The sequence below is a fragment of the Atractosteus spatula genome, chromosome 2, assembly GCF_055471065.1.
Source record: "Atractosteus spatula isolate fAtrSpa1 chromosome 2, fAtrSpa1.hap1, whole genome shotgun sequence".
In the NCBI taxonomy this organism is placed as follows: Eukaryota; Metazoa; Chordata; class Actinopteri; order Semionotiformes; family Lepisosteidae; genus Atractosteus; species Atractosteus spatula.
This window is the reverse complement of record NC_142707.1, coordinates 72,538,509-72,559,596: the sequence shown is the minus strand read 5'-3', so window position 1 is coordinate 72,559,596 and position 21,088 is coordinate 72,538,509. Positions and strand designations below refer to the sequence as shown.

The following is a 21,088-nucleotide window of genomic DNA, read 5'->3' as shown; positions in this document are numbered from 1 at the left end:
GTGCTGTCTGGGTGGAGTTTATATGTTCTCCCTGTGTTCTCGTTGGTTTCCTCTGGGTGCTGCAGTCTCTTGGTTTCTGGGAAAAGAGACCCTGGTGTGGTTGTGTGTGTGCCCTGTGATGGACTGGCTTCCTGCCCAGGGTGTATCCTGCCATGTGCAGGTTGCTTGCCAGGATAGGCTCAGGCTCCCCTGTGAACCTGAATTGGATAAAGTGGTTAGAAAATGCATGGATATTAAAGCTGAATATTTGCTATTTGATTACCCTTCCACACACACCCACAATACTGTAGGAAACATTACATTTAATGCAAAACAAATCCCAAACTAAAAGCACAGTTCAAAGTTTCCTGTCAGGGTTTCAAAATATGTAATACTGAGCTGTTACCCAAATGGGTGTAGTATGTTGGACCTAATACCTGGTACCAAACTTAATCTATGTTCTGAACCTATTTTGTTCAGATCAACACCAAAAATCTGCTAGATCATAAGCTTCTATTATTTGGCTACAATATAAGCCTTTTCACTTACTATACTAGCTGATGTACTTGGTGTATAAATGTAGGTCACAATAACAACTGGATATTTTTGTTGATTTTGGTAGTTTTTCAGGATTTTCAGTTACAGTGCCATAACTTGTATGCACAACAAATAAAATTCGCAGAAGATACAGAAGCAAAGTATGGTCTTAATTTGCACTCTACTGTAAAAATTCAGAAAATACACTGTATGTTTTAATGATTTTGGATGCTCCACACAGTTTATGGACATTTTCTATGAATGCTTAACTGAGCGGGGAAACAAATTCTAGCTCATACTTTTAAAGTGGATGAACTTAGAAATAATGTATTTTATTCCAAAACTGTGTTAAGTCCATTGTTCATTCCAAGAAATATCACATGCATACATCACCCTGCAACTCCCAGCTGGCAGCCCACTGAAGCCCAGCAGGTGTGAGCCTGGTCAGTACCTGGATAGGAGACCTCCTGGGAAAAACTAAGGCTGCTGCTGCTGCTGGAAGAGGTGTTTATGGGGCCAGTAGGGGGTGCTCACCCTGCGGTCTGTGTGGGTCCTAATGCCCCAGTATAGTGACGGGGACTCTTCTGAGTTGCTCACTGTGAGGTACAGTCATGCACTGTGAGCATGAGGTACAGTGCTCTTCTAACACTTGGGCAGGGAAACTCCATATAGGATGTCAATCCTCAGGTATACGTAAGATGGTCTCTACAGCAACAAGCATGAACTTAGCTCAGTAATAAGCTAAGTGAGATGCTTTTGAACGTGACTGTATTCAACATTAGACCCAGAACCTTTCTTACTGAGATACTAGGAGTTGAAGCGGATTTAAACATGGACTCACTTCTTCTTAGAGGCGGAAAAGATTACTAAAGGAACAGACACTGAAAGACACTGCTAACGAACGAGGAGGAAGCAATCCATTTTAAACCTTAACATGAAAACCCTCCCTGTGATCAGCAGTCATCATAGCCTGAATTCAATTACATTCAAATAATTACTGTTGTTTAAGTCCTCGGGGAAATTTTCAGGAGCATAATTTTCACTTTGAACAAACCACATCCATTTTATACCCTAAGTATAACAAGAAACGTATTCTTCTATTTATGCCTGGATGCTTTAAAAAAAACAAAGTGCATAGGATTTGAGTATTGACTAAATTTGTTTTTGGCCTCACTTTGATAAATTGATCATTCATGACTGACCATGATACACTCAAGTGACTGTTGCATACGCACTGAATCACCTCATTATCAGCAGATTCAACAGGGGCAAAAGTAATAACCTTATTTAACTTGTTGAGTGGCAAGCCTGGTGAAAATCAAGAAAGAAAAATACAAAAGTAATCAATATACCAGCAGATATATCACCCTGCAGCTCACAGCTCACAGCTGGCAGCCCACTGAAGTTCAGCAGGAGTGAGCCTGGTCAGTACCTGGAGGGGAGACTCCTGGGAAAGCTAAGGCTGCTGCTGGAAGAGGTGTTAGTGGGACCAGCAGGAGGCGCTCACCCTGCAGTCTGTGTGGGTCCTAATGTCCCAGTATAGAGATGGGGACACTATACTGTAAAAAAAAAGGCAATGCCTTCCAGATGAGATGTTAAATGGAGGTCCTAACTCTTCATGGTCATTAAGAATCCCAGGGCATCTCTCGAAAAGAGTAGGGGTATAACCCTGGTGTCCTGGCCACATTTTCCCCTGACCTTTACCAGTCATGGCCTGCTAATAATCCCCATCACTGAAATGGCTTCATCACTCTGCTCTCCTCCCCACCGAGAGCTGGTGTGGGTTGAGTATACTGGCGCACTATGGCTGCTGCTGCATCATCCAGGTGGGGCTGCATACTGATGGTGGTGGAGAGGAGTCCCCATTACTCCTTTGTACTCCCTTGTAAGCGACAGAATGACCTACAAGAACTCAAGCAACTTTAATGTCAATAATAAAGCAGAACTGTTTCAGTACACAGGTGACTGACTCATTGTAATTGCCAAAAACCACATGGCATTGAAAACATTTTGCCACGTAACGGTAAGATCTACACTCATGATTCATTTGTTAATTGATCGATTGATTAATTGATTAACCACTGATTCAATACTGGAAAATTGTAGATGGCTGTTAACAAAACATTTTCTCTGATATACCACTCCAGTTTCTCCCGATTTCAAACTGCTGGACACCAATGACAAGTTTTAGCGCGACGGAGGACGGATGTTAAGTCTTTCACAGCAGCGTTGCCGTGTTGATGAGCAGAGCACTCGGCGCTGGGCCCTGAGCGAGAGAGCGCCCAGGACGGCAGTCACCCCAAAGGCGTTGTCTGCGCCTCAGAACAGGCTCCTCTTTGATGCAGCACCCAGCTGGAGTCAAGCGAAGGTCACATTTCCATGACAATGCCTGCAGTTCCACTAACCTGCCCACAGCAGCTGGATCGCTGGGCCTTCTGCACAGCGAGGTTACCAATCCCGAGTGCTGGGACACAGTGCCTGCCAAAATCCTCTTTCCCAGTCTGTGATAAAAGCAGAACCTCCAGTTTTCTGTGCTTATTTTGAAGTATGAGACCTCCCTTTCAACAGTAATTACCACTTTTTCAGCAACCTCCGTGTCCTACTTAGCAAAAAAGCATGCAACACCACCTGCGGTTCAGCAGTCATTAAAATTCTCAAAGCCGCACACTGGCGTTTCAGACCACATACAAGAACTTCGGATTTCTGGAGAAAATTCGGATATCTGGAGTTTATCTGACTTATTCTAGGTCAAGCTAAGGATTTTTTTATTTCATTAACTCGCAAAGGTTTTAAGTTCACTGAATGCAATGGGCATTCTCCTAGCAATGGTGCACAGTGTGGGAGAGAGTCGGCTGGCCTTAAGCCTTATTCCTGGCTGCACTGCACTCACCCCTCAGGTTTTCAAGGTGCTTGGAGGCTAGTACTGTTAGTGAAAGATATATCCCGCCCTAACCCAGTGAAGCTCCCTAGCTGGGCACTGAGGAGTCTGCAGAGATTCAAATATCCCTCCTAAACGAGTAAAACTCTCGGTCCGAGCCCCGAGGAGCCCGCGGCCCGATCCAGCGAAACTCTCGGGCCGAGCACCGAGCGCCGAGGAGCCCGCAGCCCGATCCAGTGAAACTCTCGGGCCGAGCACCGAGCACCGAGCACTGAGGAGCCCACGTTCCAATCCAGCGAAACTCTTGGGCTGAGCACCGAGCACCGAGCACAGAGGAGCCCGCGGTCCAATCCAGCGAAACTCTCGGGCTGAGCACCGAGAAGCCCGCGGCCCGATCCAGCGAAACTCTCGGGCTGAGCACCGAGCACCGAGGAGCCCACGGTCCGATCCAGCGAAACTCTCGGGCCAAGCACAGAGCCCCGAGGAGCCCGCGGCCCGATCCAGCGAAACTCTCGGGCCAAGCACAGAGCCCCGAGGAGCCCGCGGCCCGATCCAGCGAAACTCTCGGGCCGAGCGCCGAGGAGCCCGCAGTGTCAAACACCTACAGCAGTGGGAATCTGGCAGCTCTTGTTTGGACTTTTGGTTAATTTGTTTCTACACTCAGTCAGTTTCAGTTTTCAAGCAAATTGTTTCCAAGCAAACCATACAGAGCTTCTCCTCATTTGGCTTGGCTCGGTCTGATCAAACATCACATGATCGATTGATGAACAAGAAATAAAGTGGGAATGACGATGTATCAGACAATTCAATTGTCAATTCAATTCAATTGTCAATCAAGACAATTCAGCGTTATCTTCTTGCCTTTCCAGAAGAACTGGTTGATTTCAACTATGTGTCTCATTCAAGGTTTTGTGAGATGAAGGTCAATTTAAAAATAAATTTGGTTGAAAGCCACAGACCTAGAGTGATATCAACTCTTTAAAAAGTTAAGAGAACCTAAGAAAGGTTACAAACAAGAGGAGGATATTGGGTCCATCTTATCCGTTTGATAGTTACTTGCTAATTTGTCTGAAGATTCCATCCACCAGTTTCCTGAAAGAAACCAGGGTATCAGCTTCAAGGTGGGTGGTTTCACAGAACGCTCTTCACAAAGGTAAATGCCCTTGGGATCCTGTTTCAGCGACACTGAAGAAGTTCACTGGGGTGACTTTATCAATGCCTATGAGGATTTTGAATACTTTGTTTTGAAGTCAGCCCTGTATCCCAGTAAGATCTTCTGCAAGTGCTTTTTTGTTGAAACTCTTTTGTCCATCAGGGTCAGTCCTGCTGTAGGTGACCGTCTTCCATGCTGCCTGTGTCTTTTCACTTGCATGGACATTGAATGAGTGGGAGTACTGAGCCTGCAGGGAGGCCAGAAAAACTGAAAGGTGACCATCTTTACCTGGAATGTCTTTTTTAAGGAGAGGAAGAGTGGGGTTTATGCATTCCCTCAATACACACTAATGCCATGTCAAGTAATTAAATAAATGTCCTAATTGACAAGAAAAGTATATATTAAAAAAAAGTTAAATGATTTTAGGGTGACATAATGGCTCAGTGGATAGCATTCCCTCTTTGCAGCACTGGTGCCCTGGGTTCAATTCTGGACCCAGGGGTGCTGTCTGTGTGGAGTTTGTATGTTCTCCCCGTATTCATGTGTGTCTCCTCCAGCTGCTCTTGTTTCCTCCCACAGTCCAAAGACATGCTGGTGGGTGAATTAGCTTCTGGGTAAACTGGCCCAGGTGTGCGAGTGTGAGTGTCTGTCCTGCGATGGACTGATGTCCTGTCCAGGGCGAATCTCGCCTTATACCCACTGCTTGCTAGGCTGGCAGCTAGGTTAGCTGGGTTCCACCCATGGCCCTGTACTGGATAAGCAGATTAGAAAATGATAAGTTAAGATCACTTTATTACAAAACAATGTCTTGTATTAGGAATTTGTCTTTTCGCGGACCCCAACTTGCTCTCATTGAGACACACAGACAGGGAGAGAAGCTGGGGGTCAGAGCACAGGGTCAGCCATTATACGGTGCCCCTGGAGCAGTTGGGGTTAAGGGCCTTGCTCAGGGGCCCAACGGAGTAGGATTCCTCTGCCGGCCACGGGATACGAACCAGCAACCTTCCAGCCACAGGCGCAGATCCTTAGCCACAGAGCCACCGCATACATTATGTTAAATATGTGTTATGGATTGATATTAAGTATAGTTCTTAAAATGGTGGCTTAGTGAACAGATTCTACAGTGGTTTTTTATATACTGGGAATTTATATTTTAACATCCTAACCTACTCCATGAAACTAAAAGAGAAAATACTATATAAAGAAGCAACTAATTATCTATAAAAACCAGGAACATATCCTTGCAATACTGGTTCTGAAGAAGGCACATAAGAAAGAGACATTTTTAAAGAAATAGTGATAAGATTTACAAGAAATATTTTAACATTCTGCAGTTCTACAATTTTAAGTTGAAAAGGCATTTTAAAATATTATTTGTTCAACATACATCGAAAAAGTATATAAAAAATGTGTTTATTCATTCAAAGGCATTTTAAAGGCATCAGTCACAGGCAGCTCTGTTCTCAGGAAAGCCTCTAAACTCCCACTGCAAAATCAGCAATATTATTATTATTTTAAATCACAACAAGCCTCTTGAAATAAGCACTTTGTTTCCTAGAAACAATTCCACTATTGTTAGACCAAATGTTTAGTTTTGAAAAAAAAAAGGCACATCGGATCAACAGATTCCCAGCCTATTCTCTGTAGAAAAGAAAAATAAGGCAGCAGGAAACATAAAAGAATATATTGTCTGCAGTTTGGGGCTTTGCTAACATGGAACAATAGACACCTAGAGGCCTGGGCAACGTGTGGAAGCCAGAAATTCAAGCTGTACAAGATCCAGCAGATCCCAACAAAACCCTGACTGTCAGTCTGTAGCGCAGAGGAACAGAACAGCTCTTCTTGATTGTGAAACCTAGAAGCCCACCTGCAAGTGGAACGGTGTTGACCATCACGATGGGTGGAAATAACGGCCTGCACTTTCCTGATGGGAAAATGAAAGCACGCGATCTCCCTTAACAAAGAACGTGCATGTTCAGCTTCCTAAAACTCTTCGGTCACGCGTTTCTACACATCCACACCCACGGGGGGGCACCTGAGTGGTTCACGATATCCAAGGCGGAGTAGAGAAAGGCGCGCTACAAGGCCTGCCGCCCTGAGCTGTAGAGGCCCAGACCCAAGGCTTGGATCGGTCGCGCAAGCACAAAAACCAAAGGCTGCAGGTGCAACACTTCACAGGTACTGTATAAACGTCTCATTTTTCCATTGATATTGCAACACGGTGCAGGAGCAGTCACTGCTGATTCCTCCAATATCTTGGGTTTGGCTCCAACCCGGAGCACCTTCTGTGTGGAGACTGCATGTTCTCGCGACGGCATTCCTGCACCAGGTGGAACGATCTCTTTCTGCAGTTCAAGCTCATGCTGTCTAGGTTGACTGACGTCTCTCATTCGCCCCCCCCCCCCCACGTGTTCAAGTGTGTGTGCCCCCCTGTGACAGACGGGCAGGGCGGATCGTGCCCTTATGCCACTTGTGGCCGAGACTGGACAGATGGACGCCCGCGGGCCCGCCGCTCGGTTCTCGCCCTCGCCAGTTGCCAGGATCTGCGAGCCGCCCCGCTTCGTTTCAGGTTCAGCTAATTGTCGGCCTTCTGCGTGAGCGCTTTAATCAAAGGAACGGGCTCCGCGTCCATGGTAACATAGCGGGGAGCCGCTTGACTGCTAGGTCTGCAAACACAATAAAAGCGAGCACAGTTCTCCCTCCCCTCTGAGCCCCGAAGGGTCAGATCAGGGATCTGCGGATCGTGTGATGACGCGTTGACCGGCTCCTGCTGCAGGAAAAGCTGCTCCACCGTCCGACAGTGCCGTCAACTTCACCAGGAAGCTCTTTACTAAAGGTACACAAGGCAGTAACTCTGCACTGCAACTGCAACTGCAACTGCAACTGCAACTGCAACTGCACAGGAGTGGGGAGCTACAACCACCTGGTTTCTTACGTTTGGTCATTTTACCAGCAAGAGCATTATGAGAGACCCTAACAAGACATCCAAGCGCTTTACTAAGTGGAAAGCACTAGTGATTATCAGTAAGAACTAAGCAGCACAGGAACATTTGCCTACAATCATTAATAGCAAAAACTAAACACTGTCAGCTCAATTCTTTCGAGACATTCCCAACAAGAAGCACTTTATCCGCATTTGCGCCGAACAGTTCTGCTTGTTTTATATGTTTTTGTAATGTGTTTTACAAAAAAGAATAGTCTTCAGGGTCTACCTTATGACCCCTGCTTCTCTAGTCCTGGGGAGTGAAGGGAGCTACTGGAATACAGATCCCTATTGTTCCTGCTGGTGTTCATATTCATTGGTAGCAGGGAATTGGATATATATGACCATACGTGTTTACCCCACTGCAACAGGATATGTTCATCCGAGCATCCAGTCCACTCCACGTGTGCTGAAACAACTTAGCAACACCTGCAGTCTTAAATAATTCATCTTTCAGACCAAGGAAACAAAGAAGAATATCGATTGTACTTTAAGTAGAAACCTATCCCCAAAATACCCTCTGTATACGCAGCCTAAACAAAAGCCATTGTGTTAAAGAGAATTCAATGGAAAATTGGTGCAAAATGGGCATTGTGTCAAAAGGCCAGCGAGATATAACAGGGTTTCTGTCCAATAGGAGAAAATACATCCGGTCACATTGTAGGAATCGCCAGAAAAACAAAAAAGACTGCAGATGTTTTGGAAGGCTTTTCACATTGAAAATAAACATACGCTAGGCTGTAGTTTTATGGGCTAAACTAGATGTTGGTTCAGTAGCTCACTCATGCAATAAATTGATCTCGATCTAAAATGAAAACCAAAGCTGGACAGCACAAAAGTGAAAGGCTGTAATATAACCCATTACCACAAACACAGAGCCTGAGAACCCCTTCAAAAACACCTGTTATCTAAAGATGTAATTACTCTGCCACACCTACACACCCACCTAGCCTAAAAGACAAGAGACCCAACAGCAGTCCATATCAAAGCAGAAGGCGCTGCTTTAAAATGTAACCGAGCTCAGGATACACAGCGCATTATCGGTTAATAAGGAATAAAAGGACATTTTTAGGCTAAAGATTCTGAAACTCAAGAAAAACCTAAGGAGGCCAGTTAGTAAAGCTGCATGTTACATCAATTTTAAAGATCTGCAGAGGCAAATTTCAGAATTTAGCTGCTCCCCAATTCTCAGAAGTCCCACGGTTATGTGATAAAAGTTACGTACCACAGTCATGTAATACTACAAAATGTAACCCTGCACCACTGCACTCGTGGAGCCGTGACCTTTGTTTGGTTTCTTATCTAAGACTTGGGAAACGTCAAATTCACAGAAAAAGCAGAAAAACACATCCGGCGAGCCAGTTACCAGGCCGAGGCGATTTTGTTTTTTTTGCAGACAGCAGAATTCAATACTTTAATGTGTTGCACCTGCAGGACTGCTGGTTCAGAATGCTTCATTGCACTGACGATCTTTCAGGGCAAAGAAACAGCGAGGAAGGCCGCACCACTGTCTGGAAGAGGCATGTTAAGGAGGCCAATGTGGATCTGGCCACCCACTCTACCGACTTCAAATCTATCGGAGTTAACAATACTTCATACAAACTTTTACATTTGCTCAAAATGACCTTTCAGGCACTCCTCCCATGTGTCGCTCACGTTTCCCTTCCATCACCAGTCGATATATCAGGAGCACGCGGGCCGACGAACGGAGCTCCTCGGGGCAAGCAAGGGCCGCTCAGCCTGAGGGGCCAGCACAACCCCCAGACACCAGCCAGCCCAGGGGCACACACCGCCTCCGCTGGCTGCACCCCTGCCGGAAGCACAGACAGCATTCGGAAATATACCGTCGTTGGGGCAGCCTGTTCTTGAGCCGACAAACTATCGGATTGGGCGGGGAGGTCAGGTTGCTGTATTAATCGTATTTACAATCTCGAATTTCAAACACTGTCGGCGATACGGTCTGCAATTACAGTTGTTCTTCAGCTCTGTGCCCCACCCAGCCCTCACAGATACACTGAAGCCGACTGAATGAGGAATGATTTATGACACTAAGCTTCAGTGCAGGATTAAACACTGCACCGCATTACTAAACGTATTGGCAAAGTGCGGAGCAAAGGCAAAGTTCAGGCAAAACCGAAGCCTTTATGAAAGTATATTCTGTTCTATGCAGGAGCACATTTAATACTGTTTAAACAAGCAGGGCAGTGTTTGAACACATTCCTTGTTGCAGAATGCTCCAATTACGCTGTAGGAACATTTCTATTCCTTCCATTCCTACCACAAGTTTCAATGCCAAAACCACTTCTCTTTTTCACCGTCTCTGCAAGGACCGCTGGGTATTCAGAACTCTGGCATCAGTCACTGAGCAAAGCGCCCCTAAGGCTCATTGTAGATGAACAGTTAATCCCTTCAAAACAGATTCTCCCAAACGAGCAGGGTTTTGATGGCCGACTTCAGGAAAACAATGGGGGGAAAAAAAAACGAGAACAGTTTAATTGGAGAATCTCAAATGCATTTCTCACTATAACTTCTCCAAAGCAAGTTTAAACAAGGTGACAGGAAAAGGAGAGATGCGAGAGAAAACTGGCTCTGATGGAAACAAAAAACTGCTTATAAGACATACAGTATGGGCATTTCTTCATTAGCGAGCTGGCAGAAAACATTTTTTACAAACTTCCAAAAAACAGGCTATTCCGACCCTACAATGAGACGATATCTCTGAAAACGCATCCGCTAGAATAACTGGGCCGCAGCTGAGGCGCAAGACAGAAAAAAGTTTATCGAACTCCCGTCTGATCGTTCTAAACCTCAGCAGCCATGTGAGCAGCACAGCTCAAATCCCAGAGGCCCTGCAGCTGTCCGCATGTGGTGGCTGTATAGTCCTGTCCATAACCCAGCCAGTTTATTTCGGAGCTGCGGACCCATTTATCGAAATATAATCCTAAAACGCTACTGACATTGTGCCAACTGCTTACACAACTCACTGCTGTTCCCAAGGGCCCAGCCAAGAGACGCTCTTATTAGAACGCAGTGGCCAGCAATGCAGAAGATGGGGAAAATACCCTGGCTCACAAAGCACCGTGCTGTCTAGGAGTCCGGCGTGTCTGTTTTCGTGAATCTACCCTAGAAGGGCGCTAGAAAAGGACTCTCGGAGCACGACTGGACGACTGGGGCATCATGGCTGTCCCCTCTGACGGGAAGCCTGCGGCCTGTCTGAAAGACTAATGAGCACCTGCAGTTTTAAACACCTGGTCTTTCTCACCTTCGCCTTGAGCGGCTATTTCATGGACACATGGTCATCTTAAATCCTGAAATTCACCCCTGGAGCAGTTGGGGTGAAGGGTCTTGCTCAGGGGCCCAACGGAGTAGGATTCCTCTGCTGGCCGCGGGATTCGAACCGACAAGCTTCCAGCCACAGGCGCAGATCCTGAGCCACAGAGCCACCGCTCCGCACCGCCATTTGTGGCCTCACGCGCCCTGCTCTACCAGACTGGACCCCCATAAATAGGGTACGACCAGCCTGGAAGCCAGGAGGCCCGGTGGTACACTTTCTCTGGGCTTTTCTGTTTATTTTTCACCTCTTGTTGTGTTATTCTTGGCCCGTGCTAACCTCACACCAGCGCGTTGACCTTTTACCGGTGCTCCTCCAGTGCACTGCCACAGAGCGTACACCATCGTGTGCTCAGACAGAACACCATCAGCTGTCACCAGGGGGCAGAACTACAACTGCAACCAAGTTGACTTCCTGCCTTTAATAATAATAATAATAATAATAATAATAAACTTTATTTTATATAGCGCCTTTAAAGGTGGCTTCTCAAAGCGCTTTACAGGTTGACTTTAGTTTGTTTCTGACCCGATCCTCACCCCGTGTTTAACGGAGATTACCTTCTCCACCTACATTGCTCTCTTTCAGGTTTGTCATTTTTATTTCTGTTTGTGGACATTTTATTTAGAGCAAAGTGCTTTGCTACAAAGAATGAAGATTACTATTCGTCTCAAAGTTGGCAAAGTCTTCTTTTCCTTGCTGCAGACACCATGTTTTTGTGCCTGCCAACACACACGTAGTGAAATTCCTGTCCCCCCTCTCCTCCTCTTAACAGAAGAGCGTGAGCCACTAAAATGTTATGAGTGGGCAGATGGGTTGTGGACAGAAACAAAAATGCAGTTTAAGATCTCTAAAAAGCCTGCAAACACTTCACGAGGTGCACGTACTGTAATGCAGTTTGCTGCTTTTTTCAATCTCTTCACTTTGAGGTAGAAGCACCTGAATCACTCAAAGATGTTGATCAAACAATTTCAGCACCAAACGCAAGCTTTGCCCCCGAGAGAGTAGTACTGAACTTAAACACCAGCACTGAGGTAAACCTATAGTTAACCACCTCGTGGCACCTACAATCCATGGCATTGCCAGTTCCCATGTGGGAGATGCTGCGCTTGCGAAGGGACTCTGATCCCTCTGGATAATTGTATGCCTCCGCAGAAACGTCGGTGTTGCCAGGGAAGAACTAGTCCAAAGGTCAGATGTGACGTTAGCATGAGGTACAATGAATAAACAAAAACACAGGGGGGAAAAAAAAAGATAGGAATATCTTTAAACAGCAGGCAGGTATCCTTCACTGGCTTTGGCACTTAAATCACTGAAAACCAAGCAAAGAGCTTAGCTAAAACAAGCCAATCGAGCAAGCATGAAGACTGGCCATAAGAAAGTTTGTTCATTTGGGTGACTGACCTCCTGAGGTCGTTTCTTGAAGCCAGAGTGTCTGCTTCAGTACAACAGCTGAGTAGTCTGCCTTAGACTTCCCCAGCGTCTCACAAATACCTCAGCTTTAAATGCACTCCCTGCAGTTTCTACTGGAATGTGTCTTCTGGTTTTGTGTATTGCTGTTCATTTGGAAGAGGTTCATCGAACCTCTAGAAAGCACATGAATGGAGACATTTGAAACTCTTACTCTTCTTTTGAAAAGGACACAATGTGTGTCTGTGTGTGGTGGTAGAAGAATCTTGGAAATTTTTAGGCTAAATTTTTTTACAATACAGCAGGATGACTGGGTCATATTATCTCCTAACTTAACACACAATCCAAGTGTGTCTAAACTGCTGAGAGAAAGTAACTCATATCTCCTATGAGAGGAGTTCCCAGCTGAGATCCCCAAGCAACACTGTCCGGGAGGTTTTATAGATCTCTAAATCCCCATCTTAGGAACAAGGAAAGGGTATAAATTGTTTAATTAAGCAAACAGGGAGTTCAGAAAGGTAATTCCGGGCTCAGGTGGAGGGAAATCCAGAAATTCCAGGACTAGAGTTGTGTATCCCTGCTTATACAAACATCACAAACTCAAGAATGCAGAGAAATATCTGCAGTCGGCTTCATTGTTTTCTAAGCCACATCCCAGATCGGGGTCAGTGAAAACACAGCCCCTGTAAATGTCTGCCTGGAGAACTGGGTGACCGGAAGACTGGAGCTGATCACGTCAGGAAGGAGACGGTCACACGCAAGAAGAAGCCACGCATCCTGTAAACACGCAGTGCGAGCGCACGCCCTGAGACCACGGGAGAGAAAGCACAGGTAAGGAAGCACTAAGCCGAAGGAAGGTTCTGGAAGGTTTCAGCTTCTGCGGAGAGATGGAGAGAATCCGATTCACACGGACAGGTCTGCATGGGCGTCCTGCAAAAAAGCGCAAGTAAAGGCGACAAAGGAGTACACTCTCGCTGTGATTACAGCTGATACCACACCAGCTGGCGATCATGTACTCGGGACAGAATCCTGTTTTTCCCAGGCTAATTGACTCACCACAGATGCACAGAGGACTGTTTTAAGTGCACCTGTTTCTTGGCAACATGACAAAGGATAACACACAAGACCTCGTGATTCAACAGCAGAGCTGCCCTAAAACACCGCAAATTGTTCTTGTTGACTCAGAAGGCCTGTTTTGTCCTCTTGCCTGGTAGAAATCGAAGCCAGGTAACGAGACACTTTAATTAGCTGCAGTGCTCCACAGAACCCCTCTTCCAGAGCAAACACACTTTATCCGTCAAAGAGCTGGAGGCATGGAAGCAATGAATGAGTGAATCTGCTGACAGGCTTGTTCTAAAAATAGCCAGCTGCCTGTTTTTCAAAGCTTTTCCTGGAACCCTCTCTCCCGCCCTGGTGCGCATCGGGAGACAGACAGGGCTGCAGCAGGTCTCTCCTGCTGACATACATCACCGCCCAGCCTGGGCTGCTGTCAAAGCAGGGTGCACTGCCTCAGATTCAACTCTGACTTTATCCTTTCCCACATTTTACACAGACAACGACGGCACGGAATAGGAAATAATCTGTAGCTCTGTCTGTGCAAATGACTTCAGCACCTGCGGAGACAGGAGCTCTAAAACTGACTGATCTGCCTGCAGAAGCATGCTTTTGCGGCGCATCCAACTTGAATCGTGTTTGCGGGCTTCAGGTTTCATTGTCAGCTCAAAGCCAATGAAACCTAAAAGTGCATAAACATCAGCATAAGCTTTTCATGTAATTACCCTTGTACCAAGCTGAAACAAACAGGTGCTTGGGGCAGGCTCAGGCGAGTGCTGCCAGCAGAGCTTCACTCCGAAAGATCACTAGTGACGGGAACAGCAAGAGCACAGACAACACACAACAGTGCGCCCAGGGTAAAGGCACCATGTTCTTCAGAAACACTGAACTGCTTCCGAACACACTGTTTTGAAAACTTTTCACGTGTGTAAATTACACAATGAAGAAACTGCACAATATATCAGCCTTTCATAAACAAACTCTTTCACACGGATAACATTCAGTATCTATCCCCCTAGGAATGCTTGCTTTTAACCTATAAGCAGAACAAAGCTTCTCCTGAGGACCCAAAACTCAGTACTGCTGCAATCAGCAGTATGCTACATCATTCGGAGACACAAAAAATAACGTGTTTTCCGACAATATTGTTTCATGTTCTGTAATGAAGAGCCATGCAGCGTCAGTGTCATTTGAGCAGATCACACATTTTACTTTATCTAAGAAATAGTTTTCTCAGGTCCATCGTCCACAACATCCCTTTCCCCTGGAGTGTTTAGCAAGTTCTCCAGAAATTAGATAAGCAGAACAGAGCCTTGTAGAACTACTGAGCACACGATAGCTTCACAGCTACAGACAGAGAGATTGATATGGATGTAAAAACTAGCGCCTGGATGAGAATTACCAGCCCTGTGCCTGCGGGAGCTGCTGCAGCTCCTGAGATAAATATCTGAGAGGGCAGTAAGCCCACCACACATGCGCGGTCTGTAAGCCACAGTCGATGATTTCAGTTCCTGATTATTACAAACAAGTCTGAAATAAAACACCTTCTTCCTCATTTATGTTCAAACAAAGCTGCCCCACAATCAGACGTGTGGGGCAGCCCGCATGCGCACGTCAAATAAAGACTCCCTCCACCCACACAGCCACATTCCCAGCTCCTGCTTACAGTACGTCCTGCAAAGTCTCAAGTGTCCCAGCCTGGCAGGCCGGCTCCCGTGCGTATGAACAGAGAGAGGAGAGACATCACGCTGGTGTTCAGATCATCTCGCCTTACAGTCGACCACTCTGTCTCAGCGAGCCCTTCTTCAAGAAAGTGAACACCACCACCAGATAAATGGCACTGACAATACTTATGTACAATAAGAACCTAAATACAAAGAGATAATCCCATCTGCTTCCACATTTCCCAGAAATGACAAAGATGAAACCGGTAAGTGAATAATGACTGCGAGAGACCTCATCAGAGGTCACACAACAACCTTCTGCCACACAAGTGTCCTCCAGCAACAGGCGGAATCCCATATCGGGGCTCCTGGTAGCCTAAAGAGGGAATCTTTCCACTTACCGCGATCTCCCGGCAGGCGGACATTGATATTCCAGTACCTTCAATTTGTTTCAGTGCATATTCTTTTTCATCCTTCCTACAAGGGAAGAAACAAACGAAACCATTTAGCACGACAGCGGCTGCTTTCTAAACACATCCGCGGGACACGCAGAGCCCCTCCACACTAAAGCCGGCTGTCCTTACTCCAAGACAGCACGAGGAGGCTTCGTGTACAGAGCAGACAGACAGCAGCTTGGCCATGTGCGTCACTCAAGGCCTGATACAGCCACTCATCCACAGGACTGCTACTTACACCACAGAGACAAGAGGACACAGCAGGACAAGCGGACACCCTGTTCCTCTACATTCGGGTGTGTAACAGACACCTGGATCAAAAACATAGGTGAGTAACATATGTCAGGGTTCTGTAACCTGGAGTCGCAGAGGAGCCCAGCTCTGATCTTCAAGGGCTGCTCTCCATCAGAGAAGTCCCCTTCAATCTCCAGCTTCTTAAGGACATGAAAGGACTTCTCCACGTTCAACTGAGATGGAGCAAATAACGAGTTCATTTAGGTAATTCATTGGCTAATTAAGGGCTCAGGTGGGAGGAGAAACCAGAAACTGGTGCTAGAGTTGTGTCCCCCTGCTCGTTAGGAAAATGAAACCAGTTGAATCTGACACAGGGACAGATAAATTACCCAATCACTCCATGTAACCTTTTCCCCACTGATGGCGCCTTGGAGAAGACGGCCTCCAAATGTCCAAAACAAGGGTAACTAACTGAACTAACAAACTCTGAATTCCTGAAAATCAGCCTTTTGGTGCAGAGTCCAAAAAGCACACTTTTTTCAGAAACGTGTGTAGATCTTTTAAAATTCCCGAAAAAGGCCTCAGAGACTGGACCCTGGCTTATCAGACGCAGGGAGTGGGAGTAGCAGTAGGCGTGGGGTCAGGGGTCAGGGGTCAGTCTGGTCACACTGTTGTGTAAAAGGCAGTGCCACCTCAGCCCTGGGCCCGCCAGCAGGCGCTATCTCAGGTGAAATACAGCATAGATAAAATACGAGAATTGTCCTTTTAAAGGTGAAGCAAACAAAAACATTGCTGGTGCTTTATTTCAGAATATTTACACATTTCAAACTCAAACTAGCTCTTTAGGTAAATGTCATCATGCTTGGAATAACAGATTACTACTGTAGTACAGTATGTGTTCACATTCAATCAGTGTCCCAAGACAAACTGCGATGGCTTGACCAGTCTTGACCATGGCTAAATGTTTTGTTTGGTTTCGAAAACTGCCTTGCTTTTGAGACAAGGCTCATTTCCAATGAGCGCTACAGAAGTACATCTGCTTGCAAGGTCTGTCGGCATTAGCAAATGCAAAATGGCAACTCCCCTTAATTGCTTTCACCTTCTCCGCTCCTGTTAGGTGCCTGCTGTGCTCTTTCAGCTGTCACAACTAACATGTTTACATTTCCTGCATTGCTTGCTTCAAGCCCAGCCCTCCACTGAAAGCTTGCTCACTACAGATCACTGTAATCGGCAGGCTGGTGATTACATACTGTAGCTGCAACAGAAGAGTGTTCGGTGCTAGTTTCACATTACATTGCTCAGGATGAAGAGAGGTTACAGATCAGAAGACATCATTCGGCCCATTTGAAAATATGGATAGACATTACGAGTAATTAGTTTTTTTTGCAGCACTGGGGACCTGGGTTCAATTCCCAGGCTGCTATCTGCCTGTTGAGTCTATCCCAGCAAGCAACAGGCATAAGGCAGGATACACCCTGGAAGGGACGCCAATCATCGTCACTAAGGACAGGAATCGTACTTAGTTACAATTCCTGCTGTCAAATATTTTACCCGTTCCCAATCATAGCAATGTAAAATTTACACTCAGATATATGCTAACTTCAAGATTTTTTTTTTACTACAAATACAAAATAAAAAGAAAAAGAAGCTTTATTCAACTCTAAAACCCTACAGCATTTGAACCGTCATGAATTCATGTCTGCATTGTTTCTGCAAGTAAGAATTCCATTGTACCTGTACAGGTACCGGTTGACACTATTACCTATGTAAGACGGCATGTTCATACAACCGGTCTTAAACAAAGCTGCAGCAGGTATCTACCTCTATTAAAAAGGAATCCTGGGAAAAAAGACAGCAAGGTCAGTTTGCTCTCCGGTTCAACTCTCACTGCATTTTGCTCTCAGCCCTGCTACCTCGTTTTAGACTCCCCTGTGCTTCCTTACAGGAGACTAACTCGCACCTCCTCAACAGACACTTAAACAACACTCAGTGATGCCTCAGGCTTGGTCCTGACCGACACTACAGTATACACCAACAGATACACTCCAGGCTTCTGCACTGGCGTATGCATCTAAAGAGTGCTTGGAGAATAAGGAGAAATTGAAACCGCATCATTAATTCAAACCGTTCTCTTCCCTGAGCAAGCTGGTTGGGAAGAAACAGAAACTAACTCTAAACATAATAAACGTTTCAGACACCAGAAGAAAATATTAGGCACACACACATACAGGTGCAACAGCCTTTTGTTAAGGGCAACAGTCATTTAAGCTCATTTAACTAAACAGAATGCCTTTTAACACCTCCTAGTGTTAACTTGGACTGAGAAGTTAGTCACTAACTGGGCCTGCGTGGTCTTGGGGTGATCTAGACCTCACTGACAGGAAAGACCCATTAAGTAAACAACTGATTCAAAAGAGGTCATGAAGAGTCCAGGGAGGAGGGCAAACCACTAGGAGGGGACAGCAGTGAAGCAGTAGGGGTCTGTCAGATAGGGGACCGATCTGTACGGACACTCTTTACATTTTCTCTTAAAACGAGAAGAATTCTGAAAAATAGCTTCCGACACGGTGCCGATTGTAAAAGGCAAAACAGCCCGACGAAAGCTTCAACAATCGAGGTATCGGTTGAAACAAAATAAGGGAAAAAAAACCCCGAAAGAGACGGGAATAGTTCAGGAGCGGGGCTGGGAAGACGGAGCTAACCGGGGCCTCGACGTGTAAAGTCACAGTTATGCACTTGACCCAAACAGTGTTTCGTACCGTCTCCTTCTGGGCGGCCTGCAGACAAACTGTCAACACGGCAAACCCGGATTCAGAAACTGTGCACTGCCTGTGTCACGGCGGCAGAGTTTTGCTCACTTTCTGCCGCCCGAGACTTCACGGTGTTATTTATCTCCTCCCGTTTGTTTTTTTCAGTCCAGCAAATGTTTATTTCGGTTATTCCAAGCAGAACCGGTACTGGATGACTGTGCATCCGTGAAACCCAATCGTGCACCCGCGGGACCCTTCACGGAAAACCAGGGGCACAGCTCCCGCTGCAACACAGTAACTCAAGTACCCGGTTGACCTCGCTTTCCACGTGAATCTCAGACCGACCGAGCCAACCACTGAAATGTAACATTTACCCTGGGCTGACGAGCAACATCGCCGTGCCAAACCAACTTCCCAGTGAGGCTCCTCGATCACGTTTATTTTACATGTGTGCACGTATCGACTCGTGGGTCCGCATTGAAATATGCAAGTTATGTGCCCGTCGCGCAGATTACTGCTTGACGACAGTGCTTTTCAGCATCCATCGTTAGCTTAGAGGATGCACACTTGAAAACGTGGGGGAGGGGGGTTGAACAAGACCATAACTTTCTAGTAGATCTGTTTCCAGAAAACAAAAACAGCGTGACATTTCCAGCGCCGTGCACGCCTCAGCCTAACGCTACAATTCCCTGATCGCCTGACCAGATTTCCAAGTTTTCAAGACGCCCCCGAGGACCTGCCGGTCGCGTCCCCAGCCCTGCTCAGACCACGGTGAATTGCTGTTCTGCAGGGGATAATAAAGTGTGTTGTATGTCCATGTTTAGCTACGTGCAATCCCCTTGACATGGAGTGACAGAAAAATCAACATTTGGTGTGCATGTTACCGGGACAGGGTCCGAGCCGGAATGCACAACCCCCAGATCCAGTCGGAGAAGCCTGTGACTGTTCCAGCACCAGTCGGGGCAGCACATGCATGTAAAATGACCGGGTTTTAATCATCATAATGTCAGTTGTTTTTCTTACCCATCTTTGCGCTTGGCTTTATAAACATGCCCGTAGGTGCCTCGACCCACTTTGCAACCTTCATATTCAAACAGATCCTCCACTCTCTCCCTCTCGGCTGCAAGCTTCGTTTTGAAATCGTAATCCATTTTAACCCATAAATACTTCTTAATTTACAACAAAAATAAAATATTAATTATTAAATGTGTTAATTAAATAATCTAAGCGTTCAATTCCCCCATCATTTCCTTGTTTGGGATTTTGGTCTGCTCCGCTTAATGTTCACTGGCTCGTTGACGTTTCTGGGTGAGCGCGCTTTGCATTCTGGGGGTTGTGGTTTTCTTACCCACGGGGCCCGCGGACTACCTTAACGGAGCCCCCGCCGTCCCGAAACTACACTCCCCGCCAGCCCCTTGCGGGCGACGCGCCTGCGCAGTCGGGATTTACAACCCCCCACGAAAATGCAGCAGCACGGGATCGGCGGCTAATGTTTCAATGTTTATCTCTACATACGTCCGTCTCCCGCGTCTAGTGGGCTTGGAATGGGCGCATACGCGTATTTTAAAGGGGGGGTGTCTTCTGTCAGTGTCGCTGTGTGGCCGGTACCGTGAAAGCCGTCCTGTTTTCCCAGGATTACCTAATCGCGTGCGGATGCCGTCCCCCCCCCCCCAGTTCGTTATAAAACACCGTGACTCGGTTACTTCTGTGGAGAGGTCACCCCAAGAGCAGAAATCGCAATTGTGTTTTTTTTTTTAATAAGGAAGAAGTCGGGCGTATAATAGTCGTGTGCATTTCACGTTAGGTGTGTGTTCTGTATTGGACCGGTGACCCTTTGCGGGGGTATAATTCTGTGCATGTGGTAGTCTCTCGTAACATTACTCACACTAGTACCTGCCCAAGAGGCACCGGACATTTAATTGGTCCAGAGCGTTGCACGTTAACATCTTGTCGGTGAAACACGTGTACTTGCGGGAAAGCCTATGGATACAAAGATTTTACATGTGCTCAGAACTGAAACACCCCCCCCCGATCTCGAGTTTCCGCGTTGCAGCGCGGCAGACTGTCGTTATGGTTTTAAATCCTTTGCTGTGTGTTTTCTCGAACTGGGGCGGAAGTCCCGATCGGCGTGTGGAGAAGCACTTTTGCACGTGAAAGCATCAGTAACGGCAGATGTTTGAACTTACTGAAAACTGTTTGAAAACTTAAGGTCATGTTTTATAACTCAGCTGTTACGCGTACAACGCGTGTATTCCAGTAGTCCGTGAATTTAATAACTTGGCTGCGGGACGCAAATCATTGTAAATTACAGTTTTAATGTGTATGTAGAACATCTCTGTTACTGTTTTGTTTCTTGAGTTTTTGAGTACAGGTCAAATTCTTACAAATGCACCGTCATTCAGTGGTACTTATATACAGCTTTCCTCGTTTTCTAAACATCTGACACCGTTCCCCAGACTCTATTTTGTTTGAAAACAACTCAATCTCTCAGTAACGTGCAGTATATGGTATTTTTTGCCAACAGCACGCCATGTCTTATAAAATTATCCGATAACACCAATTCATGGCCGCTCATTTTCAACAAAACATTTGCATTATAAACTCCAAAGTAACTGGAGTGTCATTGTGCTCTTCTATGTAGAGTGGTTTATCAGGAACTTTGCA

General features: G+C 46.2%; 1 protein-coding gene across 1 annotated transcript in view; it reads right to left on the bottom strand.

Annotated features, from left to right (window-relative positions):
* Nucleotides 1–19,704, bottom strand: part of cdk19 (cyclin dependent kinase 19) — a 66,399-nt gene extending 46,695 nt beyond the window's left edge. Inside the window, exons 1-2 of the mRNA XM_088909262.1 lie at nt 19,448–19,704; nt 15,387–15,462 (exon numbers count right to left, since the gene is read on the bottom strand). Of these exons, the coding sequence (XP_088765388.1) occupies nt 15,387–15,462; nt 19,448–19,575 (204 nt within the window). The 5' untranslated portion in view covers nt 19,576–19,704. The remainder of the gene's footprint in view (nt 1–15,386; nt 15,463–19,447) is intronic.
* Nucleotides 19,705–21,088: the final 1,384 nt, after the last annotated feature.